Below are 20,169 nucleotides of genomic sequence, written 5' to 3' on the forward strand. Positions count from 1 at the left end.
GTGGAGTGTGCTCGAACGTGCCTGTTTTCACCTACTTTCGTGCCTATTTTGCCTACTTTCACCTTTCCTCCTCATCCTTTTACGATCGCGCCCATCGAGCCCCAAGAACGTGCGATGTCAGTGCGCGTCAGGGATCCCCAGGTGCCTGAAGTTATTCAGGAGCCATTCACTACGGCACTTCATTCTCACTTTCTCCATTCACTCTCTCCTTCATACTTTCCCTCACGACGTGGCTGGTTGTCCACCCAGAAATGTGGCAGTGCGCCTCTTATTCCCTCAGAACCATTTTTTTTTTCACGAACTTCTCAACGCCTGTTCTGTCCTCCTTTTTCGGAGCACTTTCACTCTCTCTATGCCCTCCTCCTCTGACCTTTCTTCCTCACCCTCTTACAGGAACAACGACGACATCGCCGCGAAACCCAGAAAATGGGCGCTGAACAGCTGGGCTGTAAAAGTGTGCTGTGCAGGTGTTGGAAGTAAATGGCCATATGAGACGAAGGTCGGGACTCTTCGTTCTGTTAGCTTGCCCGCGTGCGTAGGCGTGTGAATAGCTCCGCTTCGTTATATACCCGTTCGTCCTTGCGTCTCAAGTGAGCGCAGCTACGCGGAGCGGTTTACATCTGCGGTGGTATGAAAACTGGCTCACGCGTACCTCGCTTGGCGTATGAATTGGGTGCATTCCGGTGCAGTGCTACCACTTTAGCTGACTGATGACTAGTCGGCAGATAAAGCGTTTAGGTTTTGTGCAAGTGTGAAGCACTGCGGTTTTCATTGACTTCCTCGCACACAAGTCACGTGAACAAACTTCAACTCGTCGTAATTTCAACTCGTGCTCATTCTTCTAGCTCTTAATCCTCATTGCCAAGTCGTAGGGTACTCATCCGAGCACACTCGTAGTTGCTCTTTCTGTGTTTTTTTTCCTATTGCACTCTCGTTTTCTCTGTAATGCTTCCAAAGGCGTGTTCATGATGCAGGCGTCCAGTGTGAATTGCAACACCACTATTCCGACCACGAAGTGACTTGTGTCCACCCACTCACGCGCGTCCATATCGCACATGGTATGGGACGGAAGGTATGGGTCCCGTACCGTGGTGCAGATTGTATGGGCCAACAGTCTTCATTCCACATGGTTTATCTTGAGCTCTGTGGCGGCGCTCTTATATGACCCCTGAGGACCGAAATATCATGAAAAATGAGGACGACAGTTCTCACCTCACAGATATCTAGTGCTTATAGAAGCCATAAGCTCTCAACTACTCGACAGAAAGCAAACCATATGTGTCCTAAAAACTTCTGAACAGAAGTGAGTTCCTTCGATTCTTTATGTCCCCCCTGCATCTCTGCCTCTTGACCCATGACTGTCCCCTACTCTGAGTGAAACAGCTACGGCGCTTTTACTTTCTTCATCACTCCGTCCATTTTCTTTCTCTGATTAAGTAGGCGTGATCGGGAATGTAGCGCAACTAGCATCGTGCATTATGTGGCCAGAGGCAACTACGAAGTACGAATAAAAGAAACCACGAGGGCTCGTCTGTACGCATACCTGGTGGGCAAGACGAGCTCAGCCTTCCTGGAGAGCCTGTAGGCCGTCTGGAGGCTGTTGGAACCGATGACCCGCCGGACGCCCGGGAAGTCAAACTGCACATCGTCCAGCCGGAACTTGCGGATCATGTCGAAGCCTGCTCACACGAAGGAGAGAGGCAGAGGAGAGGAGGAAATTGGCAACGTGGCGCTCTGCTCTGCTTTTTGTTGTTCTTCATATAGCGTCCGCCTACAATTCCAAGGACCACTTAATGTGCAGCGCAACAGGGTAAAGACAGAACGAAACACACACACTTTGCGAACAATTAGCTGTGCCCGAAGTACTAGAAGTGAAGTTAATTAGGACAGCTTTGTGTAATAGTTGGCGCGACGTGTCTACAGTCGGATACAACTTAAAGGGAGACTGAGGCGGTTTTAGAATCAGCTAATTTTTTAGGGTTTTGAAGTAGTGTCATTGCTGATCACGTCTGTGAAATTATTTTTTCGATTTTGGCCAAAACAGTGGCGCAATCGCCAATTAAAAACGCGATGTTTAAATCTCCCGCGCCGCGCGCGACCGCAGAAGAGGAGAACAGCGGAGAGGGAAACCTCGTCCATGTCGGCCAACGTAACGTCACGTTGAGGAGCCGGGGATAATTCGGCGCACCCGAGAGAGCTTTCAGCGCGCGTTGTTTCTCGTGCTGCATGCGTTGTTCCTCGTACTGCGTGCGTTGTGACGTACAAAGCGTGTCAGCCGACCTTGAGAATCAGATTCAACACGAGGTACTACTCTGCTTTCGTGTCCACGAACAACTACGCCCGCGGCTGTGTCGTCTTCCACTGTTTTCCGCAAGATCATACGCTCGCAGCGCAAGCGCTCGCTGCTTTGACGAAGAATTCAAGCCGACCAAAGCAAGCGTACTCTGCTCGAAGCACTTTCGTGACACCGGCTACATGCAGAGCTTGTCCCTAATGTGATCTCTGGAGATTTCGGTCGCGGCTGAACCATGACGCAGTTCCTTTCATTTCCTCGCGCATGAGAGGCGTGTCATCATTTCGAAGAAGCGCCTCTTCTAAAAGCAGAAACATGCTTACTAGAAACACGCCCCTGCAGAAACCTAATAGAGGCTCAAGCATGTGTTGCTCTTCTCAGCTTATAGGTGCGGCCAGACCACCTGAGGCGTGCTCAGCAAGGCTCGGTTAGTGATTTTGAACTCGGTTCGACGTGTCCAAGCAAGCAAGCAAAGCAAAACACAATAAAGCAAAGCAAGCAAGCATTGAAGCTCTTCATATGCGGCATCTCGTTTAATCGTATCTAAGCGATTAAAATGAAAGCGTTCGACGTTCTGATTTCGGATGCAAATTAGCAGAGAAATGAATGCCAACGAAGTTTTTGCAAAAAAACATCATGTCTCGCAACCTTAGTCGGTTTCTTCTTCAAGTTGTGGCAGCGAACGAGTTGCAGCTAGCTTGGCTTTTAAACACACATATAGTTGGCCACTACTTCACTGAACCTAAACTGCAAATCTAAGAAGGGCGAACGTTTCCGAGGCAGCGATTAATATTTTCTGGCATCTGCTGAACGCGCCACGAGTGAAGCAGCAGCCTTGTGAGCGTATTTAGCTTGGTTTCCAGCGCACAGTGATTCCTTCAATATCCTGTGGTCACATGCCTCGCAGTGCTTGGCCACTGCGCTTCGCTAATTTTGACATCAGCTTTGTGCTGCTTCATCGTTTCCTTGAAATACTTTCTTGCCCCAACCTACGCCGGGTAGTGAGAATAGGATTTTTTCTACACAGCGCTTTGGGCCTTTTCTTTAGGATGACGCTCTTTCGGGCGAGCCAGGAGGCGTCCGGTGGTGGTAATTGGCGTGAGTATTGTTCGCACCCCTTCCTTTCCGAGAATACCAGCCGAGGTTGTGCTGGCACCTTTTACGCATGATCTGCGTACGTGTCTTTCACGCTAGCGTATGCTTGTGCTAGGCGTTGAATTTTTTGCTCGTGTCTTTTTTGCTTTCAGGTGATACGTGGAATGAACAAACTGTAGTATACTTTTCTTTAGAGGTCAGTAAAAAAATAGTCGCCATATTCGCTTTTACAACGCCACGGAAAGCTGCGATCTGCACTCAGCGCAGCGCCGGATCCGCATCGGCAGCTTCTCCAGTCCTCAAAGTGACGTCACGACCTCGTTTGACCAATCACGGGCGGCGGCGCGCCGCGCGGCGTGCCCCGCGGCAGAGGCCGCATATTTCTGCTAAAAAAGGCAATTCGCGCTTGTTTTTGCCTTATATGGATGCGATATTCGAGCATACAGCATGAAAAACTATAGGACGCCGCTGCCAGCCTGATTTCCAATAAAAGTGCTTCAGTCTCCCTTTAAGAATAAAGCGTCGAATGCCATCAAAGGCGGCCCTCGAGCCAATGGCGTCAACCGATCGCTGTGACGTCACGGTTGACCCCCTGCACCTCCCAGCCCTCTGCGATGTCATTCTAGCAGAAGCAATGGGATTAACTACGATATCACGACAATCAGACAACGGCATTGGCTTTATAGGATCTCCTTTGAGGAGCGTCTGGCGCTTCTTTCACGAATTGCGTCCGGCTATAGTCGGCAGTGCAAAGGATCAAGGTGAAGATAGGAGACAACAGCGCATTCGTTTTCCATTTGAATTCATTCTAGTCTATTTGGCAACAGATTTCATCGTATGCTACTTCCCATGACCAGGACGTTTTTTTTCTTTTTATCTGACGGCGCAAAGCGAGAAATATTAGCGAAAATTTCATACGCACGTGCAAAAAATATTACCGTGAAAAAATTTGCGCTAACCTCTCAGTCAAGCAAATAGTTGTATCATAGTCCATAGGCTATCAATACAACGAGCCGCTTTTGAAGCTTAAACTCCAGAAGCGCTTCAACATGTCGACGGGTACAGGTGATGGGATTAGCTTCCATACTGCCAACTCCGTCATCAACCTTTCCTTGAATTCAGCCATGTGGTACGCTTTAAAAACTGTCTCCACATACCTGGAAGGTCATCTTGCCCGGGCTTCGCTCGCGGACAGACCTCGGTGACCTCGTTTTCCGTGTTGTCTGCAAGATGAATCCACCGCGTCACATTAAACCGGCAGGAGTTAGCTGAAAACACTGCTGCTGATTTAATGATAGAAAATATTGTAGATTCTATTACAAACACAGCATGTAGGCCATTATAAGCCGCTTCTAGAGTAAGCTGCCTAATAAGCTTCTTTTTTGTAGCAACTTTCGAGCTATTTGCTAGCGACGGGATCATTGCTCGTCTTACACTAATCAAACACATTACTCGTAAAGAAAAAGTAAAATTAGAAGCACTTTCTCTTATTTATTTAGCGCGAATATGTTGTTCCGCTAGGAAAATAAAAATCGATACAAGCACTATATGCCAGTATAAAACTACGGTGCACTTGAGTTTCGCTTTACTTTAAATTTATCGCAGAAAATATCCGGTAATGCAATTTTGGTTCCATAGCGTTGCACAGATAAATACAAATTTTACGTCACCGCCTTTACAATGACACAACGCTTACTAGACCTTAGTGATCTGCGAAGACAGTCAGTTATTATTTCTACAGCGCTAGCTGTTAACGTGGAGGTTCCTGGTCAAGGCGTGTTTGTCGTCGTCGTCGCCAAAAGGTGTCCCTGTGGCCAAGCGTGACCGGAGGGAGGGAAATAGGGCGAGGGGAAGGGAGGGGGCACGGGAGCACCCTGTGGGCGTGCGATCACGTGACCACCCCGTTGCACGCAGCTCGGGCCTTGCGTCTCGCTCTAACTTTCCTAAAACAAACACTGCGAAGTTTCCGGTAATGAAAAATACTTGCGTTCGTCGTCATTTCATGTCCGTGCAGCCGAGCATGATTATGGAAATGGGGCAGGGGCGAGGAGGGACTTGGCATGGTCGAGGAAAGTGAGACGTCAGACAGACTTACCATACTCTGGTGGCAGCCTGGTTATCGTCTCTTCGATGACAAACAGGTCGTTGTCGGTCTGTCCTCGCACGACTGCGAAAATGACGAGACGGAATCAGCCAGAGCACGCGACAACCAAGGGGTTACTCTCTGAGGTTCGGTTTGTTCTCGCAAGAAACGTCGTAAAAGAAGCCAAGGCGCTGTGGCTTAACTGGCCCCGTCTATCATATAACCGTTAGATTCCAACCGAACATTCCGCTCAGTTTTTTTGGTAGGAACACTTATTTCAAGACTTTAATGCAGTAAAGCATTTGTTGAGATTGATTTGGTTTAGGTTTGTGGGGGTTCAACGTCCCAAAGCGGCTCAGGCTATGAGAGACGCCGTAATGAAGGGCTCCGGAAATTTCGACCACCCTGGAGTTCTTTAACATGCACTGACATTGTTGAGGGGTGCAAAACTGGCGCCATGTTGTGTTGGGCTGCGGATATTTTTCGAACTTAAAACCTTATAGAATGGTATTTTCTAAGTTATAAAAGTTACCTTTTCAGTAGAAACATCTATCGATACAGATCAGCTTAAATTGGGACGCAGTTACGTTCTAACATGTTGTGTCCACCAAGTGCTCACAAGCAAGCTTGTGTGTACTTGGTGTTAGGAGAATACCGAAATTGGAAGAAAAACGTGCTGTTGTATGATTGGTGCGCGAGGTAGTTATTCAAAAAAGCGACGTAAATAAAATTATTTTCTAAACTGCTAGCGTCTTATTTGCCGGCCAAAATTTAAAAATGTCGAAGGTGGCCTCAACAGCCCTCTTTTTGAACGTCTCTTTCGTCTGCGGTGCATTTCAGAAGAATGGGCAACACTGTGCTCGCCGCAGGCCAGAAAAGGGCCTCCGAAACGCAGATTTGCGAATTTTATCGTGATAGCGTTACAGGAGACGTTCGAAGCAAACCCCCGATGTCCACTGATAAAAATCCCGATTGGCCGTGAGAGTCTTTACGTCAAAGCCCATGACCTTGCGCTGTTAATTCAAGCAGCCCATAACGATCACTCACTACAGTGATTACGTCACAATATGCAATTATTCTTTGGTCCACAGACTCGTGACGTCATTCCGACAGCATTACGCGATGTCTCTGAAGAAAGAAAAATAATTGCTCTGGAAAAAAAAAAAAAGTATGGAGGTATCGCTGAAGCCTTGACCTTGACCTCCTTCACTTGGAATGTGCACGTTACTCACGATCAGCTTTGCGATGACCGGATGTTCTTCGTATTTTCCACCTTTGGTTTAAACCTAACGACGCTAAACTGCTTCACGTTAACTTCAGCGTTTTGTTTGTATTGCTGTTTATGTCGGCTTCAATAGATACAATATAGAAAAAAAAATTCAAGCCGCGCTATATACAGTGTTTGGTTGTAAATAACTGGGGCGCGTTACTAGTTTTTTCGCTTACTTGTGAATAGCAGCACTGCCGCCGTCAGGCAGTATAGGGCGGACAGCATGTTCTCTGAGCAGCGTCCACTGGGTAGGCGGCGCCGACGCGCTGCAAAGTAGAGGAGAATGGGGAACACTGCGTGATCGCCCAGAATACCCACCTCATCAGAACTGCAGAAGACGCGGAGGGGAACTTGAGCCGACGAACGTGTTTCGGGGTGTGGATGAAAAAATTAAGAGGCGATAAATTTAATTTATGCAGATCAAATGTGAAATCACTCTTCTTTCACTCTTCAATCTACTGCAATTTTGATTCTGTTCCAATTTCGACATCCCATCATAACACACTCAGTGTTATGGGGTCGCGTAATACGCGTGTGTGAAGCCCTAAATTCCGAGTTATGTGCATACCTGTCGTACGTATTACTCGTCTGTTCCGCACGAATATGTGCACTCGAGGTCAAACCAACTAACTTGCATCAAAGTACTAATTAATTTCTTTCACCATTATATTTTTGCGCCTCCGTCCTTCCGCGTACAGTACAAACGCTCAAGGGGCACGTCCCAGCATAGCGTGAATGCCAATGGCACGCGTTCCAGACCCTTAGCGTAGACAACGGCGTGGGCACCATATAGTAGACGGTCGTCGCATTGCGAATGGGCTGTCGTGAATTAGGTTCAATCTAACAAAGGTTAAGTCCTTCTCCACTCGACTGGCGTGCCTCCACTTTTTATTACGTCGGTAGCGAGGCGGTGTCGTTGACTGCGTTCTCTCAGGCGTCGAGTCGCGCTATGCTGCGCCGTAGATGCTTCTCGCCTCACCTCCTTTCCCCTTGTGCATAATCAGTCGGCGGGAAGTTCCGGAAGACGGCGCGCGACTCCATCCATCCTGCCTTGAGGTCTGAGAAGGCCTCGCGGGCTTGTTAAGCGTGCACGCGTTCCAAGAAGGACGGCATTACAAGTTGCGTTTGCGCAGCTCAAGCCTGCGCTGGTGGCACGTAATACAACCGCATTTTGCACAAAACACAACTAAAACTCATAACCTATTAGCCTTTTTGATTTCTTTTCTTCTGAAACGGTTGTCTGTTAGTGCTGGAGTAAAAAAGAAACTAACTGTCATTTGTAACCGGTCTGTGTGTCGCCTCTTAATACATGTACGTTTGTCTCATGGGAACGAATTGATATACAAGCCCAGGAAATACGAACACACACTTCTAGTTCGCACGGCTACCACTACTTGCCGCCTGGCGCTGAAGGCTCAAAATCACCGCGGGAATTTCGAATGTTTGGAACATCCCACCAATTTTTTATGGCCGTCGGAAATAGTTCGGGTGAGCGCAGGGATCATTTTATAGGTCATTTTTTGCGGCCAGACGAAAAAGTCGACCACGATAGTCACTATGTTCGTAAAGAATCTTTCGTGACCGTACAGTTGCCACGAAATTACAAGTATAAAATATCCCCCTTTGAGTTACGCGGTGTTCGCTAATGGCGGCCAACAGATGACGTTAGTTGCCGTTGTCCAGGAAAGCTAGGCATGATGTCTGAAGCCACCTGCCGATGAATCTTTGCGGATGTCTGCAGATGCCACTTCCGTAATGAGCGTTGTGATCCAAATGGGAGTTACATTATTTTATCACGATAATGTTGCATTTTATCCATTGTATATAACAATGGAAGCGCATATCTGGGGCCAGGTAGAGTAAGGGTGTTAGGCCTGTAGTAATTATTATTAAAGTTTTCTCTTCGTAAAGCCGTAGGAGAAAGCTACAAAACGACTCCAAATTCTGTATAGCTGGACACCTTGTTACACGGGGCACTGTTGGCACTTCAAAAGCCGATAATCATATCTACTTGCAGATCTCAGCCGTTAAACTGGGAAGTCATGATGTCATGGTTTTTTTTTTCAGATGACTTCTTTATTTTCATTGTCGTGCATACAGTGTCCAAAAAATAAACAATAATTGTTTAGACCCTTAGCCAGAAGGCTAGCGTTGGGTCCAGTACAGACTGCGGCACAAGAACAAGCGGATTTCTAAATGCCGAATGCGGTGTTCATGCACCAATATGCATTACGTAAAGCGTTAGTTCAGTCTAGGATAAGTGCTTCTTGCCTGTTTGTTTAGCTCTTAGGGCAGAGGGTGAAAACATGGTGTAGGTTTGCGAATCATCGATTTATTTTTACTATTCACATGTGTCAACAAACAAGTATTGCCGAATTGTTTGATACCGTTAAAGTACCAAGCTCAGGAAGTGTAAGAAGGCCAGTTGAAGTCGTACAGAAAACGCCTAGCACGATAAATGACCAATGACAACCTGCTAGTTATTTATGCAAGATCATTGAGACGACTACTGGGTAACACAGCAAGCTGATAGTTCTCAGAGTGACGAGAATAATCACAGTTACCAGGAAACTTCTTTTCTTGCTTTTCGGTCAGGTCCATGACTCGTGAATTACAGCTATGCTGAACTTCGTCAATAGTCGCAACGCTGTGCACAGCGACGGTGCATGTTTTAACTGTTGTTGAAGAGCAACAATCTTTACATTATCCGTGAATATTGGGCCGCTTGCAGTCTCTGTTAGATCTAACAGGGCGCTGCCCATTGTCTCTTTTGAATTCTCCTGGCGTAGCACTAGCGTGGGAAATACGAGGGAGCTGAGCACACGTTCTTCAGAAAGGGTAAGATAGTTGCGCAGATTGAGGGGACGTCGCCGGATGACATTATTTACATGGCGCGAGACGCGTTCCTTGAATCCTGAATCTGAAACCGGGTCTGAACTTTTTAGTAGCTGAAGAGGAACATCCGGCCAAATTACATGTTTGTTAGAATACAGGCAATTGAGCTTATTTCTTCTCATTTTGCAAGATTGTTAAGACTTGGTTCTTCTTTCTTTGTTGCGTTTGTTGGTACAAACGTGCAAATTCCACTCTGCTACAGATTCAGTCTTGAGGTGTGTAATGGATCTTGTATGCGTAATGGATCTTGAGCTGTGTAATGGAATGGTGTAATGGATCACGTGATCTTTTGAAAGTGGATAAATACAATCCCAGTAGCGTTGTTTCTGCACCAGTAATTTTTCACGTTCGGTTTGTTGTTGCTTTCATGGTAGGTTTAATGCAGTCTAGCTATTGAATGCAAAGTCAGTGTCGTGACTACGTTCGGAAACAAAAAGAAGACAGGTCTTGAAGGGCAGCAGTTTGTGCCTGTTGGCAAGTCATGATGAGGTGAGGAAGCGCTAAGACACAATGACTCATCAGATAGAGAGATAATAAACGTATATTGTGTAGAGAGACCGCAGCGGATTGTGGGTAGGGTACTCAGTAAAGGACTCCAGTAGTTTCCGCCCACGCTTTGGCAACGACGGCGACTAGCGCCTGCTGGTCTTCCTGGCTGCCGCTGGCCAGCGTCACCTTACAGTGTTGCAACGCCGCGTTGTGCGGCTTTAAATGGTTCGGTTTAGCTGTGCATGTCCATGTAATGTGTGTGAATGTGGAGATATCACCAAGGACATGTATCTGTGTATAATTTTGGGTAACTGCGGTGTAGGTGGTGGAGGTTGAGGAAAGTGAGTGTTTGGATGCGTCTTAGGTGGCGGGGGGTACATACGCCTATTTATGCGGAGGATCTGTTGACGGATGGAAAAATGGGTTGAGAAGGGGTAGAGGGTAGAGTCAGTGTGCCCCGCTCGGTAGGTATAATCTCGAGCTAGGGCATCGGCCATATATGTGGACGGGTGATTCCAAAACAAAAGTGATTTTTCTGTCCAATAAAGCACTGGTCATAGGTCATAGGAATACATCCATTCCTGTTTTTTTTTATTGAATAGCTAGTCAGCTAAGGTTCAGTGCCAACGTAATACAAGGCGAAATGTGTAATGTGCACACAATATCTAAACAATGTGAACTACCTGTATACGGTATACACAGTGAGAAAACACTAAAAAGCGCACAACGTGACGCTGTGGGCGATGATGCGCGCTTTGCGGCCAAAGATTTGCCAAGCGCCTCGATCGGTCTGCTGCCGGGCTTTTGTACTCTTTTTGCACGCGTTCGTTCTGGCATGCACAGAAGCAGCAGCAGCAGTGCCCCTTCATCCTTGGCCCAGTTTCGGCATCGGAAGGGACGTGGCTCCGGCAATTGACATCGTCGGCGTCCAGGCGCCGACGGAGGGGCCCCCCCTCCCCGGCACCAGATTGGAGCTCAAAAACTCACGCAATGGAAGCGACCGCAGACGGTGCGTGGCGATGACAACCCGGACTTCCTCAAGAGCCGTCCCTTCCGACTCTGGCGCCCGTTCGGGCTTGAAGTCGTCCTCCGGTCTCTGCACGCTCTTAGCTCCGGCAGTGCGTCGGTCAGTGACGATACACCGCTGCTCGGTTGATCAAGGCAGCGTCATTAAGGGATACTAAGGATCGACAACTCCATCTGATTTTTGTTCCCAGTAAAAATCGATTCTATTTATCTTTTTGGCTATGTTTTTCGTCTGCTCGGCTGCATAAGACGTATTTATTGCAGAGAAAGTTGGATTTAAAGAAATGGAATTTTTTTCCCACCACTCGATTCAAACTCGTGGCGTCAAGGTTGTACTCAGTGAGCAAAGTTTGGAAGGGAATGGCGGTGTAATTGAGCCTCGCGGGTCCGTGACTAAAAACTGCATTAACGTCACTGAAGTCTGCTCGTGAAAACGGGAAATGGTGGCGACATATGCGTTTTATTTTATTAACCCTTCATATAGCTAATAAAACCTTCTTTTTCAAGAGAAAGTAGCGCCTCTATCGTTAAAATGCGGTAATTTATACAAGCCAACTTCAGTCTGTCCTCAGTGTTCCTTTATCAATACACTCTAATTTAGGCCAGCTTATCCCTTCTTTGGTCAGAAAGTTTCATAGTTGTCCTGCAAGGGGGGAGGGGGATGGATTTCTTCTTTACAGCCTGCTACATCACGGGGGTATTCTTGAAAGAAGGAATTCAGACACATGGGTTGGATTCACAAAATTTCTCTCACGCGTGAGCCATCCGTGACAAACTGTTGGTCACTTTAGTAGTCAGAGACAATCGAATTGAAATTTATTTTCTACAAGAAGAGAACAGCTTGTATAGGCCACATGTTGCGAATTCCGTGAGTCTGACAGATGCCTTGATAGTGTTTATTATTACAGAAATACAAAGAAAAAGATGTGCTGTTTACCAGAGAGCAGGTTGAGGTATAAAACAATTTTATCCATCGCCATCCGCATCAACTGTTAACTCACATCTTCCACTTAAACATCGCATTAATTGGTGTGTTGGTAGGGTTTTCTGAATCTGCGATGGTGGAAGCACGCATGCTCTTGATTTGCGGCAGCGTTATCGCAAGTCGTTATCTATGCACTTTTAACAGTGTACTACGCTCCCCGTGCGGCCACCCAGCACAGAACGATGTGAATGACACTCGTTGGGCAATGAGGCGGGGCTTTTAGACGAAGCACTCGGGGATTGTGCATAGATGACGACCTAGGTGTGCTGCGTATACATGTAATTGTTAAGTGGGGCGAGATTCATGCAAACGATACTGCTTATCAGTAATTTGGTCTCGTTATCATAATGCCGAGTGACCACACAGCTTTCCTTCCTGTCACATCTAGTGTAATTGATGACACCTCTCTCTACGCGGTTTTTAGCCGGTCCACTATTTCCGAAACCCTGATATCTATGTATAGTTGGTAAACTGACGATGTCATGAAAAATTAGGCAAGAACATGTCGGGAGACTAGGAGTGAAACCGACACATGTCCAACATTCGCGGTCAAAAATTTTGCAAATTGGAAAATTTGCAGACACTGTTATGGAAATATTCCAGGTAATGTTTCACTCTTCTGATGTGTAGCAAAATCTTTTTTTTAAAATGTTTTCGTCGATCGCATCGAACAGTTAAACTTGCAATAAAATAAAATAGAAAACCAGTGCGGAACGCTTTTGATGATAGCAAAAACGGCAATAGAAACAAAAAAATTCGACTGCCGTCCGGTGATCTCCGGATACATTGATTGTTATAGTGAAATCTTACATTATGTGAAACAAAATTGCGTTCATAAACGGTTTCCCTCTCAAAAATTCTTTTGTCCGGAATTGTTGGGTGTAGATTTAGGAAAGTGGACGCGTGGACTACAAGAGAAACTTTTGATCACGAAGCTATGAGGCACATGTTCCGGCCAATCGTCTCCACCTGTACTCCCTGGAAGGCGATGGGCTCGGTTACTGTGGCAGCTTAACAGATTGTTTCGAACGCAGGCGCAGTATTTGATCAGCGCCCAATGTTGCGCGCACCATGTTCAGTTGCCCTTGAAACTGGTCTCGTTAGTTTTAGTTTCCAGCCTAGCACTCGTCTTGTAGGCTCCTAGTTTTGTACGTCATGTTATGTTGGCTTCTGTCATGCTCTTGTATAAGACTTTTGAAGATTCCATGCAGTTGTCAAACATTATTCTTTCCCGTCAGATAGAAAATCCGCCACGAGCAACCTGAATTTCATTCTCCTTTTAACGCGTAACGTCTGTGGCAAATGCTTACTGCAATTCTATGATGACATATTATTCCACTTGAAGTGAAAACGTCCAGAATCTGTGAATATTATGTGAAATGACTTTTCTTGGCAATACATATATAGTTCCGTGCATTGTTCCCAATTTTTTCTTTCTTCTCTGAATACCATATTTTGTGTAATATTTTTGTTTTAGCAGTGTATTATTCTGCTGCCAAGCCTGTATGGCTATGGGCCTTTATTAGCTTCTGCTATGGGACGAATAGGTTATGGTGTACCGTTATATTGGTAACAAAAGTTGAACAAAAAAACTGCGCTTCAGCGATTCACCTATTCATTAATGTTGCTGAGATACTTCAGCTTAGCATATCCCATTCTGAGCATAAACTGCCGAAAGCTGCCCTGAAGCGGGCCTTACCCTGCAAGCTGGATGTGACAGAAGATGTTCTGAAAGGCCTGATCCAGCGCTTGTGCGGCACTTGAAGTCACACAGCGAAGTCACAAGTCACACAGTCAGGCGAGGTGCAGAATTCACACGCGGCAACAGAAGCACTTTTTTGTCGCACCCGAAATGCACCACTTTTTCTTTCCTCAAGTTTCCATCATTTCAGCGGCGCCGCAGTCTTCTAGACCGGAACCCCCTCCGTCCGGCGTTTGTCTGCACGCTCTGAACTCTCAGCGTGCGCATCACTTCTCTCTCTCTCTCTCTTCTTTGAGGTGCGAGGGAGAAAAGAATCCTCGCTCTTTTTTTTGCTCATCGTCCTTCTCGCTACTTCTTCAGCATCGCCCCCAGCTCGATGCTGCCGCGGCACAGTGGATGCTCTTCCTACTGACGCAAAAATATGGCAGGCTACCAAACAAGCTGCTTTGAGTTAGTTTATTCGCTTTTTTTGTCAATGGGACCATACTGACGCACAAAAAAAAATCGCGTTTCATTTCATGTTTATTCGCTTTTTATCGGGATCATATTGACGCACAAAAAAGATCGCGTTTCATTTTGTGGTTTGTTGTTATATCTATTATGTGGTTCCTTGGCAAGTTATGTTTGTAGTTTTGTTGCATCGATATACTGGTGCGGAGAAAGGTAGACGGAGCACGCTGTCGCCTTCGAACATTTTTCACGCGTTTCTTAATTAAAATAGGCAAGTGCAGTATGTGCAGGCTGGTAGTGGATGCTAGTGCGCTTTCTCACGAGGAAATGTTTCTTCATATCCCATAGGAAAGGCGTGATTTCAAGTTGAACAGAATATATAGCATGCTCCGTTTACTTATGTGTGCACCTTAGGAACTAAATATCGAGATTTCTTGCTTCATTCTTTCTGGCTGCGAGACAGAGAGTGACATATTTACTTAGTCTTGTGGTCAGACCTATTTAAACCAGATAATATCAATGTTTATCAGTCCCAAGAAATTTTTACAAATGTCAGGCATGCAGGCGAGGGTTACGAAATCACAGGCACCCACAGAAACAGTACTCATAACTGATACAGATAATCAGTTACAAAACATCGACAACTTAACAGCAAGAAAACGAGGTTAGGCCTAACAAAGGTTAATTAATTAATAATTGATTAATTAAAAAACTAGCGAATAGGACTAGGACAAAGGGACATAAAAAGACAGAACGAGCGCTATAACATGCAACGCAGCAAATATTGAAATCCTGCAAATGACAGGCCATTAGATTATTATTTAATTGCTCTGTCTCTGGCCTGGTCCATTTGCGCACAGCCCTGTTCACGCGTAATTGTGATACACCCGGAAAACAGCTGAGCACAAACGCACAGAACAGGCACACAGACCAGCGCTAACTGACTTGACATGAGCAAGTGTATGTGAATCTTCGCGTGATTGCTATCTTTCGATAAGCGTGCAGATGTTTTGCTTCCCTGGTCTTTGGCGCGGTTTTGAGGGGAGAGGCAGCGCTTTCGAATTTTTTTTTTTGTGGTTGACGTGTATTGCAGAATGAATGTTGAGTTCAAGGCTGTGTGTGCGCTAAAGCTCTTATTCTAAAATGTCACCACCTAGGCGCTCATTATACACTTCTGCACTCCAACACATTTCTTAATACAACTTGCAAGTTTTTCGAATCACTTGGTTACAAACAGGTTTGGTTTTATGGGTTTCAATGCCCGAAAGTGACTCAGGCTATGAGGGACGCCATAGTTAAGGGCTCAACTTTTTTTACGTGCATTGATATTGCACTGCACATAGGCCTCTTGCCTTTCTCCACCACCGAAATGCGACAGCCGCGGCCGGCATCGATCCCGCGTCTTTCGGATCAGCAGCAGAGGACTTTAACCGCTGGGTCACCGGGGCCGCTCATTTAGTTACAAATAGTGGATTTATAAATATTATGTACGAATACAGAAGCGGTATAGAAATATTTTGTTTACAAATATTTTTTTTTTTTCAGGTTAGGGCTCCAACAGGTGCGGTAACGATAAATTCACTGATGAATTCACATAGATCTCGAACATTCAACAATCGACCTGGCAGAAAGTTGCACTATTAAACTGTGAGAGGAAAAAACAATCTTCTGGAAAAGCTGTTTCCGCGCAAAGTACAGGAGAATATCTTAAGACTTCTTAATTCTAGCAGGAAAGTAAGTTTTGCGGATGAGATCAGGAACTTTGCGGGGATAGGGTGGCTGCGGCTGGCAAAGGACAGGGTTAATTGGAGAGACATGGTAGAGGCCTTTGCCCTGCAGTGGACGTAGTCAGGCTGATGATGATGATGGTGAGTCTAGAAATCTATCGAGGCACACAGTGTGGCTGCAGTTAATGGCTGTAGCATATCAGCGGCAGATTAAAGAGGATTGATATACGGACAAAATTATTCCATAACGGGATAGAATTTTCAATGACAGAGTGCCAAATGCCCCTCTAAGAAGGCCCTCTAGCCAAAGGCGTCGACTAGTTCTCATGGAGTCGCGTTTAATTCCTTGCACCTGTCAGCCACCTGCACTGTCCGATTAGCCAGTGCAAGGGGTTGGAAGGGGATTGACCACGATGTCATGACAGCTGGTCGACGCCATTCACTGGAGATCATCCTTTGAAGGCAATTTGCCACTGCGATATTGAGTTGTATCCGCATATAGCAGCAAGTAGCTGAATGCATTCATGGTTTTGCATTATCTTCGGTATAATGTGGGCCCCACATATGCGGAAGCGTACTCAGCTTAAATAGATGAGTAGGATCGGCGTGATTTCGCAATAACTGAATTCTCGCTGTAGGGAGCAACAACGTGCCTCTCGATCCCTTATGCTTGCTGCGTCGCGTTCTGCAAGGCCGGGCGTAGGAGGTCTCTTTCTTCGGCGACTTGAGGCAGCCGGTTGCCATTACGCCACTGCGTCGCGAAGCGGATTCCTCGGACAGAGGCTCGGCCCATCCGTCGCCGCCTGCGTTCATCATCCGTTGAGCTGCTCTCTGGATTCGTCCCCGTTTTTGCGTCGCACATGTTTGTACCTCGTTAGTTTGGGGGGAGGGGGGGGGGGGGGTTCCTTCTCGTTTGTAACAGTGTGCTCGCATTCCTTGTAACCACAGATGAGATGCCACTGCAGGATGCACAGTGCTCCATTCTTCGTTTCAGCCGCAGAACTGTGGCCCATTTATTTTACTGCAAGATGATATGAGTGATATACTTGGTATCCTATCTGAAATCAAGAGGAGGAAATGGACACGGGCAAGGCATGCGATGCGAAAGGATGGCAACCAATGGTTTGTAAGGGGTAACGGAGTGGATTTGAAGGGAAGGTGAACAGAGATGTTGGAAGAAAATCAAATGGTTGGTTGGTTGGTTTATGGGGTTTAACGTCCCAAAGCGACTAAGGCTATGAGAGACGCCGTAGTGGAGGGCTCCGGAAATTTCGACCACCTGGGGTTCTTTAACGTGCACTGACATCGCACAGCACACGGGCCTCAAATGGAAAGATGATACTAGGAAGCATGCAAGTACAGGGCGGTCACAGGTGGCGCTGGTCAAGGTTAATCGAATATCAATAGGAGAACCATCTGCCGAGCAGTAGGCGGAAGTGGGCTGATAATAACGGTGGTGATGTTATTGGGCACAACGCCTCGAAGCTGTGTATACATGGACTATGAGGAACACTGCAGTGGAGGGCTCTTGTATAGTGTAATAAAGGCGATGGCAATCAGGATAAGGGAATTAGATGGCGACGGTGTATTCTTGAACGGACTCTGCTGAATTTCACCCGGAAGGGTCGCCTACTATTGCATGAACTACTGTTTTATTAAGATTTCTGGATTTGATTGCATTTAACAAAATGCAGTCAAGCTCGTTAGCCACTAGTTAAACCACAGCAGATTTTGTTAACGCGCACAATAATTTGCCAAAATGAGCTTGAGCTTTTAAAACTATTACGCTTTCATTCTTTGCCTTTGCTTTACTTCTCCAGCGAAGTACAATTTTTCGTTATTTATTTACAGAGAGTATTTTGGAGAATATTGCATTTTAGACGGGGCTTCCTCCTCGAGCAGGAATCGAAGCACCGCCGGCGTAAGCAGAGTAACTTATTGTTCCTATACCTCGGGGCAATAGGCCGATTTCACAAAGCCTACTGCGCATGCGCGCGCCTACCGGAAGCGCCCAAGCCACCATTGCAGTTGCAGGTGCGATAGGGTGGCGATCCGCTGCGCCGTCTGCACGACAGCCCGCTTTACATGGCGTATTTAATAACACCACATTCGCTCGCTGTATCTTTCTATCTTGGCGTCTGTTGTGTTTGGCTAAAAAAAAGCAGACGACTTACTATGGCGCTGCGGGGGGAGCAGTCGCTGTTACTTCAAAACGTGAAGTTGAATTCAGAGCAGTTTTTTCTGCAACGAACGACATCTGTGCGAAAATGTCTTCCACTGACTTATCTATGCAAAAAACCATGAGTAAAATTAAGGCCGAAATCTCATTTATGCCAAGTACGTCATCGGCCTTGTCTCGAGGTTCGCCCTCTTCTCCTTCTTCCCGTCCACCACTCTGGCTGTATAGGAAGAGAGAACAGCAAAGTATTCTCACCTGAAAGAGAATTGTTGACCCTTCTGTTGACGAAGCGGCTGCTTGTATTGTGCAGGTTAGTAACTTATTTGAACGTGACAACATTAGTGTCCTCATCGGGAAGAAATTGTGTTGTCGGAAGCTAAATTCGCTGATTGGCTGGAGCGAAGTGACGACACCAAACTGAAGCATTTTCATTGGCCGGAGGAAAGTGACGTCGCCAGACCAGAAGTGTCATCACTTCCGGTACTTCCGGTCTGGCGACGTCAATTTCGAAAGTGATGACGGAAGTGTCATCACTTTCGGTAAATGCATCCACATACGCTAATGATATATCGCACTGCCAACGCATAATAGAATTAGGTGTCCCTTCGAATTTTTGACATTGTAGTTGTGCACCTGACGACTTTTTTGTCACATATATGCGGATCCCAAAACATTCAGACCCACGCAGTTAAACCTATGTCGAAATTTATTGATTTTGTTGTAGCAAAAAAAAAAAACATGTTCGTGCAGAACGTAACAACACTTAGAGCCTAGTGTTTCTGTCTGCTTTTCTGAAAGTAATACACACTTATTTACAAACTCGCACAGCATGCCATTATTAGGGCTTGGCGTGACGAAGGATGACCCATGGTCCTTCGCTAGGTTCAGACACCATTGCATGAGAGGCCAACGTCAGTTCTCCCTGAAAAAAAAAAAAAATCAATACAAGCTCGAGTTCTTCTGGCTTCAACTATCGACTACATCGAAATGTAGTCAGTATTCGTACACTGTTAGGAAAATACTGGGGAGTACTGTATAATGGTTGCTTTGGTCCCTAAGTCCGCACTATATCATTTGGTGTGAACATGTTTACTAGGTTTACCAGACTGTAGATACTCCATTCATACAGTCCTTGAAGACGACGCGTGCGAGATATCAGACAGGAAAAATTGGCAGCCAGGGCCACGTTGCAGATGAGCGACTGTTCGTAATCGCCTACTTGGACACGCATCTGGACAGGGCGCGTCTTAAGCAAATGGTATGGTATGGTATGGTATGGTATGGTATGGTATGGTATGGTATGGTATGGTACGGTACGGTATGGTACGGTATGGTACGGTATGGTACGGTATGGTACGGTATGGTAAGCAGGCATTAACACCCCCAAGTTGAATTTAGGAGGGAAGCCACGTGACAGACTTTGGCGTCATTCATATCCAACATTCTCGGACAAAAATTTCGAATATTGGAAAATTTAAGGTACTGTTATGGAATCATTGAAGGTAATGGTCCATTCTTCTGATATGTATCAAAATCTTTCTTTTGAAGTGTTTCCATCGACCGCATTGAACAGTTATGACTACCTGACTACCATACAACACCAATGAGGAACGCCTTTGACGATAGCAAAAACGTTAATAAAAAAAAAGCAAGACTGTCGTAGGGTGATCTGCGGATGTATTGATTGTTGTAGTGAAATCTTCTATTGTAAGAAAAAATTGCGGTCAGAAATGGTTTATCTCTCAAAACTTCTTTTGTCCCGAAAATTTGGGTATGCGCACAGCACATACACCTTGCGTGCTTAATGGCTACGTGTTAGGGTGCTTTTGCGTTCAGGACTTCTGACCGTTAGGCCATGTAACTGAAGCGAAAATAGGGAAAACAATTGGCGAGCTAGTAAACATCTCGTACATGATGGTAACTGTATCAGATAGTTAATTTTAAAATTTTCTTTTTTATCACATTTCCTTGAATG

At 46.0% G+C, this 20,169-nt stretch overlaps 2 protein-coding genes across 3 annotated transcripts in view; both read right to left on the reverse strand.

Annotated features, from left to right (window-relative positions):
- The window catches only part of LOC149335030 (uncharacterized), a 77,090-nt gene extending 63,151 nt beyond the window's left edge, over window positions 1–13,939 (reverse strand). Inside the window, exons 1-5 of the mRNA XM_089551739.1 lie at window positions 13,836–13,939; window positions 6,918–7,007; window positions 5,484–5,555; window positions 4,546–4,611; window positions 1,544–1,679 (exon numbers count right to left, since the gene is read on the reverse strand). Of these exons, the coding sequence (XP_089407865.1) occupies window positions 1,544–1,679; window positions 4,546–4,611; window positions 5,484–5,555; window positions 6,918–6,966 (323 nt within the window). The 5' untranslated portion in view covers window positions 6,967–7,007; window positions 13,836–13,939. The remainder of the gene's footprint in view (window positions 1–1,543; window positions 1,680–4,545; window positions 4,612–5,483; window positions 5,556–6,917; window positions 7,008–13,835) is intronic.
- A 5,031-nt stretch (window positions 13,940–18,970) lies between these two features.
- Window positions 18,971–20,169, reverse strand: part of LOC149335041 (cytochrome P450 3A14-like) — a 46,967-nt gene continuing 45,768 nt past the window's right edge. For both annotated transcript variants that reach the window (XM_089553727.1, XM_089553726.1), the window contains one exon: window positions 18,971–19,116. In XM_089553727.1, the coding sequence (XP_089409853.1) occupies window positions 19,033–19,116 (84 nt within the window). In that variant the 3' untranslated portion in view covers window positions 18,971–19,032. The remainder of the gene's footprint in view (window positions 19,117–20,169) is intronic.

This window comes from Amblyomma mixtum, chromosome 7, assembly GCF_055824585.1.
Source record: "Amblyomma mixtum isolate Tamu chromosome 7, ASM5582458v1, whole genome shotgun sequence".
Classification (NCBI taxonomy): Eukaryota; Metazoa; Arthropoda; class Arachnida; order Ixodida; family Ixodidae; genus Amblyomma; species Amblyomma mixtum.